Source organism: Parus major, chromosome 2 (assembly GCF_001522545.3).
Source record: "Parus major isolate Abel chromosome 2, Parus_major1.1, whole genome shotgun sequence".
Lineage (NCBI taxonomy): Eukaryota > Metazoa > Chordata > Aves > Passeriformes > Paridae > Parus > Parus major.
Window position 1 is genome coordinate 77671477 of NC_031769.1, and position 25573 is coordinate 77697049.

The 25573-nt window shown below is 39.6% G+C and overlaps 1 protein-coding gene across 2 annotated transcripts in view; it reads left to right on the plus strand.

The window, feature by feature from the left end:
• The window catches only part of ANKH (ANKH inorganic pyrophosphate transport regulator), a 108652-nt gene extending 83967 nt beyond the window's left edge, over positions 1-24685 (plus strand). For both annotated transcript variants that reach the window (XM_015618293.3, XM_033512146.1), the window contains 4 exons: positions 10936-11065; positions 12030-12153; positions 12742-12841; positions 15105-24685. In XM_015618293.3, coding sequence (XP_015473779.1) covers positions 10936-11065; positions 12030-12153; positions 12742-12841; positions 15105-15221 — 471 coding nt within the window. In that variant the 3' untranslated portion in view covers positions 15222-24685. The remainder of the gene's footprint in view (positions 1-10935; positions 11066-12029; positions 12154-12741; positions 12842-15104) is intronic.
• Positions 24686-25573: the final 888 nt, after the last annotated feature.

Consider the following 25573-nt stretch of genomic DNA (forward strand, 5'->3'; position numbering starts at 1 on the left):
CAAGCATACTAGTGAAAACTTTCAATCTCTTAAAAAAACCCAAAACATCACCATGAAGTTTCAACAAAAGTGAAGGTTCAGGCCCTTAAGACGAACAGATTCATGTGCAACTGAACAGATTAATGTGCATTGTGTTGCAGGAACCAAATTCAAATTCCAGGTCACCTACATTAGATTTAAATCTCAATGTAAGTTTAAATGGAATGTACTTAGTAGCATACAGCTGGTCAGTTTACTGGCTTATATGCTTAACCCTGAGAGTTGAGTATGTGTGTGTATGAATACATGTCAAAATGTTACCTACTTTACAGCCAGGGTTGGTTTATTGACTTGTCAATTGTGTTGCTCATAATTGAGGAATCTAACAATAACTTTAAAATGTTTCTAACACTAGCAAAATTATTTTCTATTTTATTTATTAGGTAATCTCTTAGATTTTATAAATAAAAGCTACATTTATTTTTTTTCTTTGTAAATAGAGTGTAGTATTTAAATTCATAACTTGTTCTTTTGATGGAGGATTAAAAAGGACTCCTGCTGATGAGCATCTGTAGTTTGAGGAGTTACTACAAGCAAGTGTTGTTTCTTTCATTTGCTGGTAGTTATCAGTCCCTTATGAAGAGCAGCACACAGACATTTTGTCAGCTCTCCAGTGATTATACTCTGTAGCACAGCAGCATAAACTACCATCAGTTGGCATTTATATTCATCTCATAGGTTAATGTATAATGTATGTACCTGATAAGCATGTAACCATATTCAGTATCATTCTAGGTGAGGGATTTATATTATATTATAACCATCAGAAGGTTTAAGCTGCAGCATTTAACATGTTTGCTTGTGTATCTTTTATTTCCCCCCAACCATGGGCAAAAAAGAGGGACAGATGCTGGGAACCATAGACTTGAAAGATTCAATAGAGAGACCCCATCGCCATCTGAAAACATTAGGGTGAGGTTCAGAGTCACAGGGTTTCTCTTGCTTGGATCCCTGTGATGGGATCAGTTTCAGCCTGAAGAGAGAAAGAGGAAAGTCTTTGTTCCATTTGACAACAGTTTACTTCAAGCCATCCCATCATTTTCCGAATTCTCAGTCACCATCTGCTTGGTTATGTTCTGTAATTAATCATCAAGCGCCTAGGAGGTAAGAAAACCCTGATGAAGACCAAGGAAGCCAGTGTAACAGGGAAAATTCCCTAAATGAAAAAATGAGAAACACAGAAGACAAGTCTTATTAGTTGCTGCTTCCTGCTTAATTCTGTAAGAGCAAGAGTCAAACACTGTGGAAGAGTAGCAGCTCTGTTTCACCCAGGCTGAAAAGCCTTGTCTGTTTAAAATACAACTTGAGATACCTGAGCTTTAGCTCTCCACTCTGGATTTGGTTATGCCAGAATAGGAACTGCCATGTGGGTACTGGCTGCTGACTCTCCTGTCCAGTTGATCATCAAGGCTCCACCAGCCAGTGAAATGTAGCACTGGCAGATAATATTGGAGTCAGAATGAATACAGAGAGAATATTCATACCAACTCAGTGTATTATTGTAATAGCATTGCCTTATTGACTTATTCCCTGATGTTGTGCAAACACTCTATACTCAGTAGTTGTTTAATTTCCAGTTGAACTCAGCAAATCATATTCCCAGCCTTAAGTCTGGCAGGTGATTTTTCCCATGAGGGACACCAAAGACTGTACAGTTTTCATAGGCCCATTTGCTCTCAAATATTCAGTCTGTTGTGTAAAAATATACCATTTCATATCCCTTTCTGCACTTAGAAATAAGTTCATTTTCCACCTGATAAACTATCCTGTGTGAAGCCCTTACATGCATTAGAGTGATGTATTTGATGTTTTCAACTATGCTGTCTCTAAATAATGAGACATAAAGTGACTCTTGACAGAAGTTAAAAGAGAAAAGTTAAAGATTTCATTCCATCTCTGTAGCAAGCCTGAGTGCCAGCCTACTAGGTACCTTAGTTTGCACTCAGGATAACATGAATTAGGCTTGCATTCATGCCAAAGGATGCCAAGGAACATGTTCCCATTTCACTGAAATCTTTTGAAGGTAGGAGTGCCCATAGCATGGAACAGCTGCATGGCAGATCCCTGCAGTGCACAGCTCTCACTGGGTCCCAGGAGTCCCATGGGATTTAGCCACCGTGAATGCACTTACTGAGCTGCAGTAGCTAGAGAAATATCATGCACTCTGCTTTCTTTCCAAGACTGGAGATGAAATACCTGGAAGGCCAAGTGACAGAAAATTGCATTCAGGGCTTGACCAGAGATTAATTTTTAGATGCCTTAGGCAGCTTCACTGTAGCCAGAGGGTATGCAAAAGAGTGTTTTAAAATAGGGTTTGCCATGAGAAGTATATGTGAACAGGTTTTCACAAAAATGTGGGTAGTGTTTCTCTCCTTTCTGAAAGAAAATAAGGTCAGTTACCACTACTACTGTGAAATCAGTGTTAGACTGTCATGTAGCAAGAAAATGTAGAAATACTTGAATTTATCCCCTCACCTTCATACATTTGAGCAAACAGGGTAGAAGAGTTGTGTGTCCTCATTTCATTAAGTTTGGTAAGAATCAGCTTAGAAAGGAGCAAAGTGATTTGCAATTCTGACCCATGCAAGAAGCTGTTGGGGCTTTCACTCTGTTATTCCTCTTACACTCTCACAAGCCCTTTAGCCAAGCACCTGCTGCCTAATCCTCATGTTTTCAAGTGATCTAGATCCCTTGAAAAAGGGAGCAAGAAAAAATAAATGTTTCTTTTTCTTGATGCCAAGGTTATGGGTTCAATCCCTGTATGGGTCATTCACCTAAGAGCTGGACTCAATGATTCTTGTGGGCCCCTTCCAACTAAGAATATTGTGTGATGCTGTGAAATGTATATAGGAACCATATTTTGCTGCCACTGTATCTACCTGTGACATTCAGGGTCAGAAGTTGAAGCCATTGCAGAGGCCACTGGATTTACATTCATTTTTTCCTATCTTCTATTGGCTGTCTTTGTCTTGCATCTCTGCATTGCTGTATTATCAAAGGTTACAACCTGGCTTTACTAAAGTCATGGCAAATTTGGACTGAGAGACAGTAAAATCCACAGGAATAAATGTCACAGCAAGAACCTGGTCCTTCTCAGAGGAAACAACCCCAGCTGCTGACTGTGCCAGTATTTGAAATTCCCTGGGTGACAGTCTTTATCTCTTGTGATTATACAAAGAAAGAATATAAAAAACACAGACAACTCTCCAAACTTCCCCAACTCTCTCAAATCTTTCTTTACCAATGGTCTCATTACAACCTTGTTGTATTAAAAAGATCTCACAAGTCTTATCTAGAATATCCATACTTTAAAAAAAACAGCATTAATTTTTAAGTCTAAATTAGTTTTATTTTGACTTTACTATTGTAGACCATATGAAGGTCAAGGACAGCTTAAAAGTAATACCACTTATCCACTGGAGCAATTTGTTTTCACTGCTTTGATTTTTCCCATCTCTTAACTCCAAGATTGTGGGTTGTTTTTTTTTTTTAATATTCAGGCTGCTGGCACAAAAATATCAATTGGAAAATGGCATATTGGCAGATAGTTGCTCAAAAGCTCTTCAACTTTGCCAGGTCAGGTTTAGTTCCCATTTCAGTAAAAATTGTTTCAGATATGAATGGAAGCATTCCTGCCTGCACAGGAAGATGCTGGACCACCAGAGGCAGACTTTATGAAATCCTCATGAGGGCCTTGTCCTATCCATGGTACTGCATTAAGCCTTTGTCCTGGAACAAAGGTTTTTTGTTTGCTCCAGTGAGGTGGAGATTAATGTCTCCTTCATGATTGTTCAGGTTTCACACAAAGGGTCTCTTCTGCATGAGTGGCTGGAGCAGGCAAAGGAAGCATCAAAAATTGTCCCTGCAGCAGTGTTTCTGCTCAAATTCTGTTTTCACAGTAGGAAGAGCAGAAAGGGTCGCAGAAAACTTGGGACAGAAGAAAGTTACTAAGTTGGAGGATGGACAGTTTTCAAAAAGTGACCAGAAATCTGCCATCTTTGGTTTATTGAAGCTTTTTAGAAGTGAAGTAAAATGTTCTTATTTCTGTAAAAAAATTAAGCAGCATAATTCATTGGGAAGATATAATGACCACCTCAAACAATTTAGTGACCCAACCCAGACTGGAAAATACCATCTAAGTACTTTCAGCAGTAGCTGGGGAGAATGCAGATGTGGCATTGTGTTGATGCTATCAGAGCATCAGTGAATTGTGCAGCTGTTGGATGTGTCTTTATTTCTAAAGAACTCTGGAAAGCTGGGGGAGGCAGGGGAAGATTCAGATATGTATAAACCAATTATTTCAGGAGGAGATACAAAGTTAGGTGGTGTTCCCACAAGCAGGCTCTTGACAAATCGACAGATTTTATGACGACTGATTCCAGCCTTACACTCCCTGGACAGAACAGAGTTCACAGAAATCTATACTGGCTTGCATGCGCCTGAGGGAGCATCATTGTAAGAGAATGTTCTTGTGATTCAAGTCATCAGCATTATCATAAATCAGTTTCAAATGTGACTGCGGTCTGACATTTTTACTGCTCACAGATCTTGGATTTTTTGTTTCATGGAACCCCAAATTTGTTCAGGTTGGAAAGGCCTCAGGAGTTCATCAGGTCCAGCCTTTGTGCAAAGCAGTGTCTGCTGTGAAGTTAGAGCACGTTCCCTGGGGCTTTGGACAGTCTGTTCCTGAAAACTGCATTTCCCACACAAGAAAAGGACTCATTTCTGACTTCTTCTGACTTACAGGGCACATGAACACACATCATAATGTGTCTCAACAGAGCATTAGACTGCAGCAACCTTGACCCTGAGATTTGCTCAGTTGGTTAAAGCACAGTGCTGATAACACTGAGGCTGTGAGATTGATGCCTGTGTGGGCCACTCCCTTAAGAGCTGGACTTGATAATCCTTGTAGGTCCCTTAAAACTCAGAATATTCTGTGATTTGTGACTTAACACTTCGGAGTCCCAAACAGTTTGGGGTAATGAATTAGGTTGTTTGCTCTGTATCAAAAATTCCTCAAAACTGCCAAAACTGCAGGTATGGCTCTGCAAAGGCTGCTGTCTGACATGAAACAGAGCTGCAGGCTCATTCTGGCAAGGACCCAGGTTATGGTATGCAGCAAGCTTCTGTAGCGAATCAGTGATGCTGGCCTCTAGTGTTGTATGAAACCCAGTAATTCCTCCACACAGTCCAAAGAACTTTATGATTGTTTATAGAATATATTGTTTTTTGTGCTTAAAAAAAAAGTAAAGAAAACAAAACAGCAACCAAACTAACTGAAAAAAAACCCAAATGAACCCTTAAGTCTCTAAAGACAACAAGGTTTTTACTTTATTATTTTCATGGTAAATTAGATACAATTACCCATCAACAGGGAATAATTAATGCCTTTATGATAAAACCCAGACTTTATGATTTCTGGCCCACAATAAAACACAAAAGCCCTTCTTTGTGTAAATCACCTTCCTTCATAAGAACTCTATGGAATTCTTTCTGTATTTTTCAACTACCTGAGAGGTGCATGGTAGCTTCAGGAGGTATTAGGTATTAGTACTATATAGTCATTTAGAGAAGTGAATTTTCAAGGTCAATGAAGGTATGGATTTAACATAGCTGTCAAAACAGCACTAACAAATTAAACAACTTTTTTTCCAACATCTTACAAAACAGATTATTGAACAGAGGAGAGAAATCCAGCATTTGACATAGATTCTAGTTAGAACAAGATATTATCTTGATTTCAAAAATAAAGCTGTGAAATCAGCTCATCTTGTGTGATACAAGTTCTGAAAGGAAACAGAATTATGGAAGTTCTGTTTATGTCAGAAAGAGGGAGACCAAGGAGACATTTGGCAGATCATGAGATCCAATCACGTAAGACTCAGTCTACTTCTTTATTTGTTTATTGCACAGTTCAAAAGGCTAAATCATGTGTTTTATATTCTTCCATAGTAATAAAAGTTACAGACTTAGCTGATACTATTCCAAAGACCCAAGGTGCAACTCAAAGCTGAGATGTGTAATAATTTTCAAAGTAGGTCTCCTCTGCCCTCACTGGGCACCATGTAGCATAAATGGTAATAGGAAATGAACAAGGCATGGGTTAAATTAAGCTACAATTCTCAATACATACATAGAACAGTATCTTTAGGGTGATACACTTCTCTTGAACTGCAGTATATATATATATCTGCAAATATATCAGGTTCAACAAATGATATGCAACATCTACTGAGAGGATTTTTGCAGGAGAAAAATAGGAACTGCATTTCATCACAGAATAACCTTTACTAGATTATCTGTCGTCCACAGTAAAATCTATTATTCCAGACTCATTCCAGGTTGGCATATGTCTAACCTATTTTTAAAAACATCCAGTTTGGATTCCTTAATTTCTTTCTGAGGAACACAGAGACATAACACGTCTCTGTCATCTGCCAGTGTTTCTTTGTACTGAAGACTGCATGAAGTCTAGAAAAGTTGTTCACAGCTCGCTGGAATACTGTTTTGTGCTTTATATTTATCAATGAGTGTCTCAAAAGACAGGCAGTTTTCTACAAGTGCTGAAAAGCAAATCAGTCTGGCACCCTGCAGATTACTATACACATGACAATAGCCTTTGTTAGCATAATGTATTATAATGCTTTATGTAGTGGGTCTCTGAGGTTTAGTAATCCCTGTCAGCAACCAGAATAAATGGAAATAGCTTCCAGGAGATGCAAAGCCTATGAAAAGACTGTTATTTTTCAAGAGCTAGAAGCATTCAGACTCACACATGCAGCCTTTGAAACAAAATCTCATGAACAATCTTTCATCACAATCATTTCTGAAAGTCAAATGCCATAATTGTACTTAAGAGAATAAAGAGAAATTGAACTGAACACTAGCAGTTCTGTACTTTCCCTATTGATAAAAAAATACTTGGTGCATTCTCTCAGGCTTGGTGACAGCAGAAGTTTTTTATTTTAACTTTTGAATATGCTTAGACACTGAATTTGTTAGTTGGAAATAACCAGGTTCCACATAAAAATAAGCCCACCACTTTGAGGAGGGTGTCTAAAACACAAATGAGAGAATTTTTTACTTGCTTTTAATGCACAACTGAATTGAAAAACAGTCATTAATATTAGATAACGAGCATAACCTGCATGGGATGAAGGTCCACCAGGATTACTGAACTCCTGAAGCCATAACTCCTATGCACACTGGGAAAGGCATCTCTTACACTACACTTGCCCTGCTTTTTATGTCCTTCCCTTCAGCAACTCCCAGTGCCCTTTAGCAGGGGGACAGTACTAATCTAGCTAGAGCTTTGATCTCAGCTAGTACAGCTGCAGTAGTTTCCTTACAGTGCTGTGAGTTGTTGACATATTTAGTAAATTTTTTCAAAATCTACTAGTGTAGAACAATTAAAGGCGCAATACCAAAACCCAAAACCCTTCAGATCAATTGAAATTACTAAAACATTTTCAGAAATGCTTAGGTTATTGTTGTTGATACTGCAATTGATGATACATACTACTGTCCTTATGCAGAACTGCTTATTCTCTGTAGCATTCCACTCTGCTGTTTGCACCTTTATTTCTTCCTGTATTTTTAAAGCAGTCATTGCTGGTCAGTTGAAGTTCCAGTTAAATGACCAAAGGTTTTAACAAAACTGTCCTTAATGTCATGCTGTACTCATACCATAAAGCAACAGAAAATCAAATAAGCTCTGTTGCTAGAATTTTACCAGAAAAATCCTTGCTCCCAAAACATGGAAATGCCTTGGCCTCAGCAAAGTTTCCAGGTACAACAGTCAACAGCCAACTGCAATTGCAGCCTGAAGTTGCAGTGCCACTCTGCATACACATTGTTTGCCTCTGCAGAAGCTCCCACTGTTCAGTCTTCATCTCTTGATTAGATTAAATGAAGATATAGCTGTTAGCCTAACCAAGCCATTTATTCTATTTTTAACCTTGCAGACGTGCACAGAAATGCAAGTGAGGGGAGAAAACAGTGTAAATTAGGAGAAAGATAGGAAACATCCTACTGGTAAATGTACTTCCTAAAATCTTTCCTGATCTGAGTCACAGGAAGTTAGCACTGTATTTCAGTAGAGCCAATCTCTAACTGTCTGTGCCACGTTTTCCTGGACTACAGTTACCATCTTCTCTGATCTGTCAAGCAGTACCTTTTACCAAGGTAATGACAAACATCCTAAAGACCACTTGGAATCACAAAGAAGCTGACTCATCCTACTTTCAGAATACATCATCTGTAATAAAGTCAGCAGCTGAAACCTTCCTGCTTTGCATATTTAGTGTTACTCTTTGCCTGAAGTAGAGCCTGGGTTTTTTCCACTACATTTTGTCTTTGAAACAGTAAAGTTACAAGTGCTCTAGGATTTGAATTGCAAAGGGCTTGAATGATGCAAAGCATTAATTTATTTTCCTGAGGCTTTGTTCCCTGTGGACACTGAGAATATAATCTCATATAATATAATCTCATAAGATGATGGAGAGGGCTCTCTTAGCAAAATGAAACTAGTTATCAGTATTGAAACCAGAAAGATAGAAGGATACTCAGACAGAAATAGAGGGTCCTTCTGCTACCATGCCTCGCCTCCTGAAACTGCTTATACTTGAGTTTAGCAGTCTTTACCCACCAGCTGCTGTATAAGTGCTCTTTGAAGCCATTTACCAGCACGACTCTCTGCTGGTCTGGGTTGGGGAAGACTGCAGTTTGCAGCAGCTGAGGAGGAATGACCGCATATCACCTGGGTTAAGTCATTATCCCTGACTGGAAAACTGATCTGACTCTGCTGGGAGCTGGGTGCAGACTGATACTCTTCTTACTAGGGCCAGAGAGAAACTTTTAGAGAGCAGAATTTAGTACAGTGCCTTTGGTCACTCATTTGCTTGCCTGTCTAACCATGTTCAACACTTTTTCAAGTGGCTGTGGGAGAGGGAAAGACTGCTCTGTTTCCCTTTTGCTGGCAGTGGGCAGGCTCTGTATGTTAGCATACATGTATGGAATCTGGCAGCAGCAGCAGCTATACTGCTCACTAGGACACTAAATGGCATTGTGCAGCACAAGCAGTGAAAAGGTCCTTGCTTTCATGAAAACTGCAAATCATAAATGAAGAGTGGGCATCTTTGTATCTTACTTTGAAGAAAGATTCGACAAAATATTCCCTGTATGACTGCTTTACAGGTCATTTGCAGTGAAATTACAAATGACTGCAGTCTGCCTAAGGGTGTCTCCATAAATGAAATAATTCACTCTGTTGTTGTACAGTTAGTTTTTGATAACTGAATTCTCAACCACACAACTCCCTCTGCCCTAGATTGTCCCTTCTGCTTCAGTCATACCCTGTACAATTAGATTGGCACAAGTGCTCAGTTCTTTTGTCTTCTGCTCTTACCTTCCTCCACTTACTGCTCTCTGTAGAGGTGATGGAAATATACCACAAGACAGCATCAAAATAGTAAAATAAAACATGCAATTGTAACAAATAAATAGTAGTTCCTACCCTAAGAAGTGGAGAAGAAAACTGAAGATGGATGTTTATGCAGGAATGTGAAATGTTTTGTTCACCACACGGAGGGTCAGAACACAGGACTTCCCACAGGCCACTCAGTGACAGGCCTTGTGAAGCTTCCGCAGTCTGGGTGCTTGGAGGCTAAACAGAAGGGACAATTTCTGACACCCTACCAAAGAATGCATGTGAAATCCCAGCTGTCTTAGAGGTGGAAGGACTTCAGAGACTAGTTTAAAAAGCCATGTAGGGGTGTGACAACTGGATAAAAAGAGCTAGCTGCTATGGTACTAGGTGGTAGGCTAAATTGTAAGAGTGGCTATAGAGTCTTACAGACTCTATTGTACAGGCAGTGTGCATAATGTACAGGGTACACAGATTTGTAACCTGACAAGAGGAGTGCCAGAGCATTTAACATCCCCAGTTTTGCACCATTCAGTCAGCTCATTTCCTTAATATTCACTTTACAGTAAATCACAATATAAGAATAACAAGAATAATTGTTACAATAATATTCTTACAAGAATAACAGTAAGAAGTAATTTTTAAAATCACAAATTCAAATTAAATAACAAAGTAGTTATACTCAAAGGTACACTTTCTTATAGGAAAGTCCTGTAAGGACTGTTCTTCAGTGACTGCCTTGAACTGAAGCCAGACCTGCAGCTGCCAACAGCCCCTTCAGCTCAGATGGAAGCCTCAGGGCTGACCCAAAAATTCAACAGCATGTACTACCACTGTACCAATTATCATGGGTTTTTCATGGAAATCTTCCTTTCCCTAATGGACTAAACAGCACACTCTTTAATGCAAATAACAAGACTTAGTGGATCTGTAGCCTGAGAGCACCATGTCTGCAGGACTGTGCTAAACACATTTGCTTTACTATCAGACTTATTGTATCCCAACTGTACTCTTTTCAGCAGCAAATTTAAACCCCTAGTCTTAGATTCAGATCAGATTTCTGGGCCATGGAGGACTTCAAATCTTTAGTTACTAAAAAATTTGATAATCTGTTTAGGAGTACAAGTGTTTTAACCAGATCAAGTGCTGTAAAAATCTGGGGGTTTACTGTTTGTGTAACAATAGACCATTCAAGTACAACCACTCGCAAAAATCATATAAATTCTTTCTCTATGCATCACACTTAGTATGTGAGGAAAATTAAGAGTAGGAATTGCTTCTGAAGTTAAGGTATCTCTCTTTTGTACATGTGTATTTGAATGCAAGCTAAATATAAATATATAGTATGTATATTTACCATTAGTAGAGTTATCTACTCATCAGTAAACAAATATTTTAGTCCAGGAGGACCTACCTTTTCTTGTGCTTCCCTTCTGAAATATAAACTTTTTAGATTTTGTTCTTTCTAGCTCTGTTTTGTGATGTTTTGGACGCCAAACGTGTCAGAGAAGATTTTAGTTGACATAATTGGAGTAGACTTCGCTTTCGCAGAGCTGTGTGTCGTTCCTTTGCGCATCTTCTCCTTTTTTCCACTTCCAGGTAAAAAAATAAAAGGAAAATAAAAGTTCTTTAACCTCAGAGGCTCTTTCAGAGCATAAACATTACATAATGAAAGTTAATACTTCTATCAAAGAGCAAGACAAGCTGGACAGCAATAATCAAAATGTTTCAAATTTCTAGCTCTGTAATTAAATGCAACATCTTCTAGTCTTTCCTGCTTATATGACAAGACAGTCTCATAATGAAAATAAACTACAAAAACAAGAATAGGTGTAGATATATGTGTTGCTGTATTTTATATATTAGTAAAGGCCTGTATGCACAAACCATCCTTTGAAATAAGTCGTGATATTAAGAGCTAAAATCCTTGAAACTTGCCTGCAGATGAGAGAGTAAAGCAAAACAATATCCTTGTGTGTAGGGGAAAATATGTAAACTGTGTGTCTTAGCCAATAGTAGCTTGCTCTGCCCGCAGACCCTGTAGAACCCTATAAAAGGTATGCTAAAGATAGAAATAAACGGCATTCACAATTACTTCTGTGAAGACTGGTGAACAGCTCAGGGGTCTTTCAACATATATGTAGATAACTTTTTTTGTGCCTGACTGTTACACCATGTGCCACACAGAAGCCAGATGGAAAATTTTCCTTGGTAGGATTTCTCTTTAAGGAAAAGGATAGTTTAGGTGGTTTTTTTAATGAATGTAACAGAATGGACTGTCTAATAAATTTTCTAATTAATTGTCAAATGAATTTTAAGATATCAGCTCTTAGGAACAAGTATTGTCCATAAATGATTTTTTTGTTTCTTCATTTTCCCAAGTCAGTATATTAAAGCAACTTGAACATAAAATCTACATCCTTTCTAGTAGAGTGCAAAGTTACCAGCAGTATGTTTCATGGCGGTTATTTCTGAAGAGTGCTCTCCACATGGAAAAGCAGCATATGAGATGACTTTTTTTTTTAACTATTCTTGCCTCTTTTTTTCCCGTGTTTATGAACAGTGACTGTCAGAGCACATTTGACTGGTTGGCTGATGACTCTGAAGAAGACATTTGTGTTGGCACCCAGCTCAGTGCTGCGGATTATCGTCCTCATCACCAGTCTCATTGTGCTGCCTTACTTGGGGTAAATCATTATTCCTCACAGAACCCATGGATTTGCTTTCTTCATTCCTCTTTCCTGTCACTTGATAGCTGAATTTGCGTAGCCCAGAACATTTTCTCCAAATACTAACCATGATACAAAGCCTAAATAGTGTCACTATCTGGAAAAGAAACATTTACAAATTTACAAGCATGACTGCTCTAGACAGGCACAATAATGATGTCCCTTTGTGAAAAATACACAAATGTCAAAGTGGCAAAAACGTGTCCTAAGGGCAATTTATTTCCATGTTATTAAGCAATAATAACTGTTAAGAAAGCTAATGGAAGAGTATCTGTTTATAAGTTTAATAATCTATTCTACAGCACTCTGTACAAGACTTGAAATTCTTAGTCCATAATTTGATTCAGTGTGCTTCTTTTACTGAACAGTGTAGCCATTAAAAACAAATGAGTCCTTTAAAAAACCAGTTATTCTCTTAGGCAGTGTATTGTGTCTTTGAAGAAAATATTTCTATCAGCAGATTGGTTATATATGCCAGTGAAAATGTAATTATGAATCATGCATTATCACACAACAATCACTTCTTTCTTTCTATGCCTCCAACAGAGTTCATGGAGCCACTCTTGGAGTAGGATCCCTTCTCGCTGGTTTTGTAGGAGAATCCACCATGGTCGCAATAGCGGCCTGTTACGTCTATAGGAAACAGGTAAGAATTAGTCTCTGTGGGATCTGAAAGCAGGTGATGAATACAGTGGATTTTAGTTCAGATTAAGTTACGCTTTAGCAGTGTAACTCCCCAGGATCCTCACTTTGGTTTGTTTCCCTGTTATGTCTCAGGAGTGTGCAGCTTGGAAAGTCTTTGGGTTGAAATAAAACCTAAAGGTGCCCTCCAGCTGCTAATAGGCATCTATGCCATGGGACACGCTGGTCTGCAGTCAGAACTTCTTGTTTCCCAACACACATGTATCATGGATATCCCATCCTTACCACCAGCAGTTTTGTGCTGTATATTTGCTACTGCAGTAGCAAATTAGCATTTTTATGTCGGCATAGGAACTATGCATACAATATGTGTATCTATATGTATATAGAATCATAGAATCACAGAACGATAGAATGGTTTGGGTTGGAAGAAACCTTAAAGTTCCACGGAGTTCTAAGTTCCCTCCCATGGAACACAGTGTTACATAGGGTGTACATTTATATCTGTATGTATACAATATGTAATACATATATCTCGGTATATATACTTTTATTTCTTTATAAAACAAGCTCTGCTGAAAATTGACAAGTAAAGGCGCTTATGTTTTCTTGCCATCTAGAGAAGTGGCTTAAAAGAAAACATAGTCCTGCAGCAGTTGACAGTAAGAGCTTATAAATAACTGAACAGGTGCATTTTTACATATTTTAAACACTACAGTCATGTAGTAGTGCTCTACATGTGTAGAGTAGTAGTGATATATCTATTTTGAAGAAGATTCCACTAAATTAAGTCAAACACAGGCTGGGTGACTGGGTACTTTGCTGTACCTGCATTTTGTTCCCTTATAGTTGTGAGTTCAAGGCACCATGTAGGGCACTAGGTCCAGCTCCAAGCAACCAGAAAGCTGTGTACATCATTCTGTAGTGCAGAAGGACTCTGAGGAAGGGAACAGAAAATATAATCTATGCAGTGACTTTCTTTTTTTTTTTTTCTAATTAGACTTCTTACTAAGTGCTAAGTGGAAATACCCACCACTTATATTTTTGAAAAAGAAAACAAAAAAAACCAAAAAAACACACAGATGATGGAATAGCTAAAAGCCTTATATTGGAACAACCTAAAATCAGTTTTGATATGTGTTGACAGTGCAGGCCATGGCAAGAGATCAAAGTGACATGGTTCATAAGAGATTAGAAGAATCATAATCTCTGTCATGATTAATTTCTCATGTTTGCCTCGAGAACCAAAGAGTAAAACTTTTAGACACTGAAATGGCTTGTGTCTTGACCTGTGGTTTCACAACATCCTCATTGCTAGTTTGTTACCATGGTAGCTCACAGAGTCTTTCTGGCCAGGGTTTAGTTTTAGTGCTTAATTTTTCTCAGTGGTGAGTGCAGGTAGTAGGAGTAGTAACTGTGCCAACATAATTTAGTCAGCGTGACAGTGGCAGAGCCAACCAAGTTATTCTCACCTGTATTTGGAGAGCTGCAGATCAAATGTTGTGTAGACACCTCTGAAATTTTGGAACTCTCATACACCCATCTCAGCTGAATCAATACCTGTGGGGGATATTTTGTCAGCTGTACAACTGTTTTCAGTAAAACTAGTCAGCCTGCTGAGAAATGGGTAATAAGGAACAGCTGCTTCAACTTGTTTTGTAGGGGGCTGAACTCTTCTTAGCTTTACTAATCCAGGACATCCTGGATGAATCATAGGACTCTTGAATGACCTCCTGCTCCTGCTAGCCAAAAATACTCTAATATTACTTGGCCTTGTGAGGCAAGGGATCACAGTGGATCAGCAACACTAAGAAAAGCCAGAATGCTCATATCTTCTAAAATTCCTGATGTTTGACATTTGAGAAATTAGGTTGCCACCTCACCTCCCTCCCTAGAGAAGATTTTCTTCTCTCCCATTTTGTTTTCCTTTCCTTTTTTTTAATAAAAAGTCTGTGATGTAAAAGATTCCAGATGCTCTCTTCCCTCCAGTCATGCTGAAGCCTGTTTTGAATGTTGCTTAGCATAAGAAATGCTTGATTGCATTTATGTTAGAAAGGAGAAAACAGCCCCAGAAAGGCTATGGAAATCTTCTAAGTTAAGCCAAGTTATTAGTGGCAAGCCACAAATATGCCACAAATATTCTAGTTTTTAATAACATACTCTAAACAAACCATGTTCTCACCTCACTTCTCCCAGTGTCCAAAGTTGGTAGGAGTGTGTTCATGCACAGCTTACTGATAGGTTTCTGGATGCTTGTTTCAATCTAGAAAAAGAAGAGGAATGAGAATGAGACAGCTGCAGAAGGCGAAGACTCTGCAATGACCGACATGCCTCACACGGAGGAAATGACAGACATCGTAGAAATGAGAGAAGAGAATGAATAATAAATGGGATGCAATTGTTCTCTGCAGGGACGATTGGAGTGACGCTTCAGCATCTTGTCGTCTCTCATACTTTTTTGTTTGTTCGTTTTTATTTTTGTAATAAAGAGGCCTTGATTTAAAAGGTTTCAGATAAATTCTCTAGCATACTGAGTATGCTCTCACAGATGAGGGACCTAAAAAGAGGTCTTTGCTTCTTTTTTTTTTTTTTTTTCAACTGAATTTTTTTTCTCACTCCATGCAAGCATAAAAGATACAATTGCATCACTGTAGAGTCTTCCTTACTTAAGCATCCACCTTCTCTGGACAATCTGCATTTGTCAACCAAAGCCCTGCTCCCGTGCACCTGTGTGTGTGCAGCCCTGTGCTCGCACGCTCACACATGCACACCGCCACGTGCCACTGGCTCGATGCTACTGCCATAACCCCACCCCTTCCCCTCTCTCCTTTTCCCTCCTTTTCTTTATGAGAAATGGAAAAGAAGTTTGGAATACAGAGCTTTATTTTACTTGCTTGAAAATGACTTTGCTACATAAACTAATATACTATGGTGAACTATATCTTTTTGTTTGGCCTCGTCACTAGAGCTTATACTGCACAGGGTATAAGACAGGGAGGAACATGGGAGTCTCCCCATAAAAAGTGGAGAAAAACAGGTTCCTCTCTCATGTTGAAAGTATGTGGGTGTGTATACACACACACAGGTACATGAACAGAGACATACATATATATATTTATATATATATGCATATGATAAAATACACACAGGACAAGAACTCTATTTAGTTTTCATTCCATCAGAAAGATAGTAATCTTTTGAAAAATATAAACATTGAATTCAGAATTTTCTTGAATCATTAAGTCCCACCTTACGTATAATTTTATTTAGGGAAAAAAAGCATGCACTTTCCTCTTGTAAAGAGGGTGATGGCAACTGATAGACTTTGACTTTATTTGAATAAAACAAAAATAAATATTGGCAAGCATTACCAAAGTTCTTGTCCACTGATCTAACTTTAATTTTTAAAGGCTGATTCATTCTCTATAATTATTTCTGGTGCCTCTATATTAAAAAAGAATAAGATCAGATAATGTATGCAGGATACCATGCTAGATAACATTACTACACATAGTTCCATAGAATTTTTTATATAGAGATGTACACATACTCATATGTGTATGTGCATGTGTATATATACATTTCTGTATACATGCGCACACACACACAAATGTATGTTTTGCTATAATGTATTTACCTATGCAGTAGATTGAAGTCCATATGGTGAAGCTCAAGTACTGATGGTCCTCCAAGCTGAAAATTAGGCACTTTGATGATCTGTTGGCTCTCAAGGCAGCGTTGTGTGGGAGCAAGGAGCCATTCACATCAGCCCTGCGGAGCTGTGTGCTCCGTGTGCTTGTGGCTGGAGTGCACCTTAAATAACAGCGTGAGGTCGGGTGGGAGACTCAGGTGGAAATGAAGGCTGTGTAAGAGGTGAGGAAAGCAGGGAGGTTTTGGGTGTCACTGATGCTGCTGTGGCAGCAGCTTGTGTTTCTGTGCTCTTCTGTGTTTGGCTGCGGGGCAGCACTTGTTACTGGTCTGTAGTAGTTTGGGTCCTTTCAGATTTAATCATGTCAGAGTCTGGAAACCATTATTCTCCATCCTATATCCTTAAATCAGTTAATTTAAACCTTATTTAGTAAAAGTATATTTTTCTAAGTTATGGAAATTCTTATTTAATTGTGGACAAATTGTTTCTAGATTTATTTGCCAGGTAGTCCCAGCAGTCAGAGAACTGATCAAAACTAAACATTACTTAAATGTTTTATCACTATATGTGTGTGTAGACATACACATGTGTATAAATATATATATATTGTATATTATGTACATTTCTTTTAAACCACAATACGTTTGCTATTTTTCCAAGTTCAGCTAAAAATGTCTCTACAAAACTACTGAGTTGACTAGTAACCAGTTATGGCCATCATGAAAGACATTGTATCAATGAACTTCACAATTTATTGGAAAGATTTGTACCAATCTGTCACATGTGCAAATACAATAAGAAAGAAATGTAGAAGTTACTGTGTTAACTGACAGATTTGCAAAATCAGTTCATAGTTAATGAGCAGTGGCGCTAGGAGGGTAAGACTAAAACCATGTAGTAACTAGTAACCATGTTTGCAGTGTCACCACAGGGTAAATACTTTTTGATAGTACTTAAAAACAAATTCTTTTTAAAAACCATCAGACGAATTAATGTGTGCAGGATGTAGACTGTACACATTCATGAATACAGGTTCTCAAACAGTCGTATGTATATAATGTGTATATAGACAATTACAGATCACAGTGGCCATTTGAGGTCTCATCTATTAATGTAGTTTTGGTTTCTCTGGTACATTTGTCTCCAAGTCCACAAGATGCAGTTTTTCAGGAACTGTAGAGATGAAGCAGAAAAATATTTTTGTGTAATGTTTTTTTTGGTACATGACTAAAATTTAAACAGCAGTATTTTTGAAGAATTTTGAGCATTACCATGGAGCATTACCAGTACCATTTCAAGGTAATGATTGCACCAAAAAGTAAAAATCTGAAAACAAAGGATAGCACTGAGGCTTTTACTTTAGATAAAAGATGAACAGATATTAAAAAATTAGTTATTGCTCATACAGAGCTAAACAATGCTAATGGCATTGTGAAAGATAAATTTTCAGTTGTGTGTGTAATACTAGTGCTTTATTTTGCAAGGTACTGAATGAGCACAGGAGTGGTGGGATTTGGGCATGAATTGAAGCAGTGACATATCGATACCTGTATTGCATCTCTTTCTGCTTCCTGCAGGTCATGTATTTCTTTACATTTCTCTGCTGGATTAACAAACTGCGATGACATTTCTGCAGGGAGTGGGTCTTAGCCAGCCCCTCATGCTGGCCCAGGTGCTTGCTGGTGGGAAAGCAGGGTGCTCAGTGAGGGGGGAGCTCTTGCTCTGTCCCTTGCAGACACTGGGCCTACTTCTGGAACTGCTGGCAGGAGCTTCAGCAACCTTCTGAAACCTCGCTGCTCCCTGTTAGTGGGACGACTATGGGTTGGGAGTGGGCAGACATCCTCTGTGGCCAAAGCCCCAGTCAGAGCATCACTGATAGTGTCTCTATCAGGAAGGTGCTGGTACATGCCCTGTCCTGCACTTTTCCTTTCCAAAAGTACTTCCTTGAGTTCTAGTAAAATGGCTTAGCAGTGTCTCTCTTGTGCTGTTGCTTATGAAATAGCTATCTATCTCAGTGGTAATTATTTTGCAATAGCAACCCATCTTGTTTCTGTGTCAGAGAGCTGGAGCACCGTCATCTCAATGAATTCATGTGGAGACAGCCTTTCCAGATTGAATTGCACAATCAAATTTACAATAAAAAGAGAAAAAAAGTTGATCTGCATCTTACATCTTATGTTGCAGAGCAGCTCACACGATGGGAAATAAGAACAGAACACCAATAAGCTGTGGATTAATGTTCTCTGCTTTTAATAAGTACATAAAGTTGTGTTAATGTGTCTTGACCTTTCATTTTTCAGAGTTAAGAGAAAACACTGCAGGTTTTTTCCCCTCAGTGCCCTAAGCAGGCTCTCACGCTCACCAAGCACGGGACTTGATGGACAGAGCTCTGCCCTTCTCAGCCAGTGCCTGAAGCCATTTGGGTGCAGCAGCGGGCTCCCAGGGATGGGGCAGTCCCGCTCCCCATCCCCCCTGGCACAGCCATTCCAGGCAGCAGGGCTCAGATCCCTGCTTGTTTAGATAGAGCCGCCCTAAGTGAGAGAATTGGGTAAGTAACAGAGAAGTCCTTTTGTTTTCTACTCATTTTGCTGCTAAATATTGCCTTTGAGCAGGAGATTTATATCTGGCTCTTGCTCGGTGTTTCACCGAATCTGCAGCCAGAGAGTAGCAGCCCCAGACGGAGGAGGGTTGGCTGATGAATGCGGCTGATTCAGGGCAGGCCACGGCCCACGAACAGAAACCTTTTGAAGGCAGGAGCGCCTTCTTTTGTGGGATGGCGCCTCGTGCTTAAAAAGAAGGGAGAAAGGCTGCTTTCAGGCCCGGGCAGCCAGAGGCGTCGGGCATAGTTTTGTGTTGGGCTGCAAGGTTGCAAGGGGAGGGGAGCATCCTGCAGTTTCAGCACTCCATCCCTGCTGCTGGTGAAGTGCAGCACGGTGTAGGGCATGGCCAGGCGGCCGGACCGAGGTCTTGCGGTTGTGGCATGGTTGGCAGAAGCTCGAGTGCAGCTGGGTGTGCACCTGGGGATAGTGGCAGTGACCCTTGGAAAGCCCATGTATATGTGTATGGGTGTGTGTAGGACAGTGTTGCACAAGCAAGTTTGTTATGACTTTGGAATAGTTCCGTGGAACAAGGGTTCAAGTCTAAACATGATCTCAACTCATACCAAGTCATTTTTTAAAATGCAATTTAAGCTACATAAAAGAGTAAATGAAACAGCAGACCTTATACCGTTAAGCTAAAACATTATTTAGATTAGTGAGATGGAATGGGAGAGAAGGAGGACATGCTGAAAATCTTATAGATATTGTATATCCCTCCTAAAGACAGCAGCATGATATGGAGATGAGAGAATAAGAGGGCAGAAAACACCGTTTTCCTTTCAGCTGTCCTGGACAGGGACTGAAGAATGAGGAACAGTGTGTTCATGTAACAAACTGTGTTGGTTTCCCAGTAGAGGATCTTTCAGAGACAGGAGTGTGAAACACCTTTGAAGATGATTCAAGCAGAAATAAACCAGCATGCAGATTTTACAATGTGCGTAAGGAGGCACTGTGCATCTTCCAGTTTTTGAGTAACTGACAGGGCAGCATTGGGGAAATGTCACTTAAGTATTAATTAAACATGACAAAATCACAATTTCAATAGCAAATTGGCATGTCCCAAATACCAGCTTAACCATAAGGTTAGGATTCCCTTCCCTTGTTGATGTTTGGCTTCCTACTAGAGTAAAGCAAACCATCTATTTTGAAGGGAGTGAGGTCCTGTGGAGGGGCTGCAGTGCAGAACAGGCTGTGGGGGCTTGTGGTAGAGTCCCAAGTATGAAGAGCAGCTCTGAATTTATTTTGTGCCCTGCAACACATGGTAGCAGCCTGGCAGCATTGTGAAACGAGGCAGAAATTGTCCACTTAGCAGCAAACTGGGTCCAAGCATGGTCACAAGCTGCAGCAGCCCTGCAGAGCAGCAGGAGGGCATGGGATGCAGGGTAGCGCTGGCTCCAAGCTTGGGCGCAGGCAGCTTGTGTGGATTTGCTTTGGAGTGCCAAGTTCAATTGTCAGTGCAGAGATGCAATCCTCAGCAAAACCACTGCCAGACTGCTCAGTAATTGGCACCTTCTGAACAAAAAGGCTAAAGACAAAATATGGGGGCAGAGAGATCGAGCTTTAGGCTCAGCTTGGAGCACAGACTTGCACAGAAGGGCATTTTGGCTGCAGCTCCTGCAAATTAATTGTAGGGTTAGAGAGTGAGCTTCAGTCTCAGCTTTTCATAACCGTGACCTACAATCCATCTCAGTAAAACAGAAGAATGGCAGTATATTTCTAGGTGCTCTTTTGTCTATTAGCCCAAGGGGAAACTTCTCCTTAGCTTTACCAAACCTTGTCACTGCTCAAATTGATTTATTAGTTTTACCTCATTATTTTCTGTCATTCCGAGTTCAGTGTCTTCAGACATTTCCTCATTTTCTTCTGAAGGTTTCTGCTAGGCTTATTTTGTCTGTTGGCATTTTGAGAAGGAAAATGTAATTGTCATGCTGACTGGATGTCAACTAATGCTGTGATTAAAAAGTAGCTTACAACAAAACTCTTCTTTGATGGACTGTTTTTTACTTACTTGCTAAGCTGAAAAGGAGTCGAGAAGTAGGAGGAATTGGGGGGAATCTATCTGAAATCAATAATTAAATCAGTTAATTTAAGTTCATTTCCTTAATGAACTCCAGCCACCTTGTGACTTTCTAGTGAAAACCTTTACTCAGACTTTTCCAGCAAAGTTATCAGTGCATCCCCAGAGCAGCACAGATTAGTCAGATTAGTTTGAGGCATGCAGGTTTTGTATATTTCACAACTGAATGTATAACAATGAGTTGAATAGCCTGATTAACAGGGTTAACCATTATGTTTAACGATTAAGTTTAAAATTCATCTGGACATGAGCAGGCTAGTCCAATATCAAAGGTGGCCCTGCTTTGAATGGACAGGGACTTAGCAAAAAAACTGCCTGCAATCCCCTTACAACCTAAATTGTTCCCTGATTCAACCAGGAAACTAGAGAGGTCCCTTCATCTTAAAGTACTGAAGATTGCTTGCCTTTTTTTAGTCTTTTAGTTCAGGATTGAGAGACTGTGCATGGTAGGGGTCTACAATGTAAATATGTGAGCAAAAATGTTGAGCTGCACAGATTATTTTGCTGATGACAAAACTTTGGTATTGCAGAGCCAGCTTTACAATAACCTCCCACCCTCTGGGAGCCTACATGAGAGCAAAGCAAAAATAAGCTTTTGTATCTGCAGATAAAGTATTTGAGTACTGTACTGCACTTCTCCCATTAACTCTAAGCAAAACTGCCTGGAAACCACAAGCAATTGCACTTATTATCTGCTTCCTCCCACTTCTCTTCATGTGCATCATTCAGCATTTAAAAAACAGCTACCCTTTCCTCATAACTCCCCTTTGTAATCAAGGTAATGCAAAATAAATACTGACATTTACATAATAGAATGGTTTGGCCTACCTGCAAATGAGAACATATAAATCCCCTCTTAGGAAAGGATGTAAAAACTGGAACAGCAGCTTTATCCATAATTCAGCAAAAACCCCACAGAAATGCAAAGAAAAAATTGAAGAACTGAAAATAAATTAATTTCATTAACTTTTAAGGAGACTACTGTCTAGGTGGCAAGCAAGGTGTATGTACACACACAGAAAACAGCAGAGCCTGGAACTAACATTCATTGCTCAACTTTGTAGTTTGCTTTCCAAAGCAAATCTAGCTCTGTTTTTGTGTCTATTATGATGAACAAAAAGTCCCTCCTATGCTATAATGAAACTATTGGAAAGCTTCAGGCAATAAATTAACTGGTTACTTAGATCAACTGATTTTATCCAAGTTTGCAAGCACCACAAAACTGCAAAAGCAAAATCAAAATTAAGAAGAAGAAAAAAGTTAGATACCTGTTTTTGTAGATGACATTTTCTTGCTTATTACCATCAACAAGATTTTCACTAGGTTTAATACAATTATTTGCAATATATTTGTATATTTTTAAAAAGCAAATGCACATGATGCAAGGCTTGTGTTTTCAAATGGCAGAAACAGCTCCCGCTATCATAAAGGCAATCAAACTCAAATCATGTCAGGCTTTGATCTTCCAGAACATTGCTCTGTCTGCCCCCTTATTTTAGATAATTTAGATTATTTTGTGGTGTAACTGCCTCTGCCTTATTTTGTGAAGCCAAATACCTATGGAGGGTTTCTGATAAGAGATTTGAAGTTGGGACTGCAGGTAGTGTCAAAGCCCCCTGCACCGATTGTGCTGTTTGGCAGGGCATTTTACCACCATAGGCCACAGAAGTTTAAAGTGGACTTGAGTTTCTCTGGTGGAATGGTTGAAATGCATTTCACGGGGTTTGGGCAGCACAGGTTAGCAGCATTCCCTTTGAGAAAGACTTGTTCAACCTACATGAGACAGAAAGCTTCTGGGAGTGCCTGAGGAGGAGCACATGTGAGTGTTGAGGAGAGAGCGTATGTATGTGGACAGAGAAGGACAGATGGCTGCAAATGAATGAGCCCAAGTGTCTTTTGCAATCACCCTGCAAGGACCATACTGGTGGGCAAGGAGAGCAATAAACCCTTCATTTATTGTCTTTAGTGCAAAGTTCTCTGGCATTTAAAGGTTACCAGGCATCTCAGTTGATCCTAGTTACTAGAGAAAAACAAACTTTGTAGTGCTAGGAACACAACAGAGAGAGCAAAATTCACTGCGCCTTTTGCAGTGGAGAAGCCAGCGTCACACAGCCTGCTCTCTCCATCTTTGCATACTTGAGCAGGGCCAGCCACAAGGTCACTCTAGAAGGAAACTACAAATGTTAAGCAAAACGTAAAGTACAGAGCAGCAGCTGAGAACGGTTTTGTCTTCACAGCAGGCAGTCATCATGGAGGAGAACCAAACTGTGTAGCGGTAACTCCCAGGAAGTCTCAGTTCTGATGCAGTTTCTGAACAAAGATAGCTTTGACCACATCATGCAAGGCCAGACTGCACCATTTGTAACATGAGCACAGAAGGTTCTCCAATTTCAGAGGGGTGCTATAATGCTGGTGAAAGTTGTTTGGATACTACAGGGAACAGTATCACAGAAATGCCTAAAAACACAGAATTCATATTTGCATGTTCTAATTGTGCCTTTGGGTTCTCTAAAACTGACTTGTTTTTAGTTTTACAGAAATACTTTTAGAATTTAGAGTGAGAAGTAGCATCTGGAAGCAGCATCCTAAAAAAAAAATTAAAAAATTAAAAAATGGCAACCCAAAATCTGAAGATTCTTGCTCAGGAAAGAGGGGAAAGGAAGTTTGGGAGCCTCATCTTTTCCCAGCCTGGCCCTCTGACCATGGATTATTCTGCAGGACAACATCTTGTTCTGTTCTCAGCCAGCTAACAGTGCTGAAAGAGGCAAAAGCAGTAGCTAGCCACACTTTGCCAAAGTTGCCCAGAGATTAAGGTCAATTCTTGATCAACACACTTCTGTAGAGAAACAGCCGCATTTTTCAGTTTGTTCCTATAACTTGGAGGTAAATCTGAGAATTAGACAAATGCATATTTCACCTGAGAGATATCAGTGGGTTTTCATTTCTTTCAGAATATTTTTCAGCATCAACATCAGATTCTTTCTTAGGATAAAGCTGTCTTTATGCAAAGCAGTGTGCCTAATAGCCATCCTCAACTACTTAAACAAGTCAATTTTACAAGGACTGTAGGTATCAAGCCAGAGCACTGTTTGGAACTACAGTACAGGGATCCTAGATTTTAAATGAAATGTTACCTCATGCATCATTTTCTATCATACTTGTAGAATTCCAGTTCGTTTATCTCAAAATAAATGTTGCTTTCTGTAATATGTACACATGCTAAAGCTGCTGGTATGTTTTTTTAATGACTGTTTTGCTTTGCTTTAAACATGTGGGTTTTCTTTAAATAAAAATGAAGGTTGAAACTTTGTACATTTTTAAAATGACTGCCAAGGTCAAGAGTATAGAAGTATACGTCTCATTAAAATTGAGTGCTGTTTATGTATTTAACAGAGATGTACGTTTTTGCATTGCTAAAAAGAATGATCCATGCCTTCTTTGAGGGGGATCTGTGCTCCAATATTGTCCAATAGCTTTCATATTCCAATTATGTTAATTAAAGTTCTAACAGTTTGCATATGATTTGTGATTCTAATTGATTCTTGTTGGGTTCAGGGGCCACGGAATCACGTCCAAGGAGGCTACTGTTACCAGGAACCAGTATGGGACACCAAAGAGATGGGCTTCTGAAACCATTTATTCAGCACAGGAACAAACTCAGCTTAAATCCAGAGAGAGCCCTGAACAGAAGCAGGGCGATGGGTTTTGAGGGACAGAACCATGGTGTAGTTTAAGGTCGGGGACTAATAGGAACACAGCAAGGGACAAATCCCAGGGGCACAGAACCAACCAGAACCCCTGGATTTCTACCCCCACGAGAGTCCAGGGGTGGGGCAACTCTTCCTGGGCTCACAGGGCTCATCCCCCGAGGCAGAGGAGTGGAATCCACTCTTCCTGGGCTTTAAAGCCACGCCTCTCACTTTAACAACGCTTATCTGAAACTAAATCTTTGCCTCCCTGGGCGGGGGACACCTCACAACTGTCCCTTTTTTAAATTAAATTTTGATTAGGAGCTTAGAATATTTCTAATACACCATAGAAAATCCAACCCCCCCACAAAGCACCTGCCTTGCTTTGTGGGACACCAAAACACTAGTCCCCAACAACAAAACACATTAAACAAACAAACACAAAACAAACAAAATTAAAAACAAACACTTAAAACTCAGACAGCAGCTAGGCAAATTAAGCAGTGGTGGTAGTTAATAAAAACATAAAGGTTTTTTAGTTCAGTCTCTTCCAGTTCTGGATTTTCTCCTAGGAAGGGTGCAGTTCTTTGATCTGCTCTGACAAGGGGCAAAGTTCTTAGTGTTCAGCTTTGGCTCGTGTCCTGAAGGTATGGCATTGCTACTTTAGATGGATCTGGTGAAATGCTGGCCTTCAGAGCTCAGGTTACAGTTTTGACTTTCC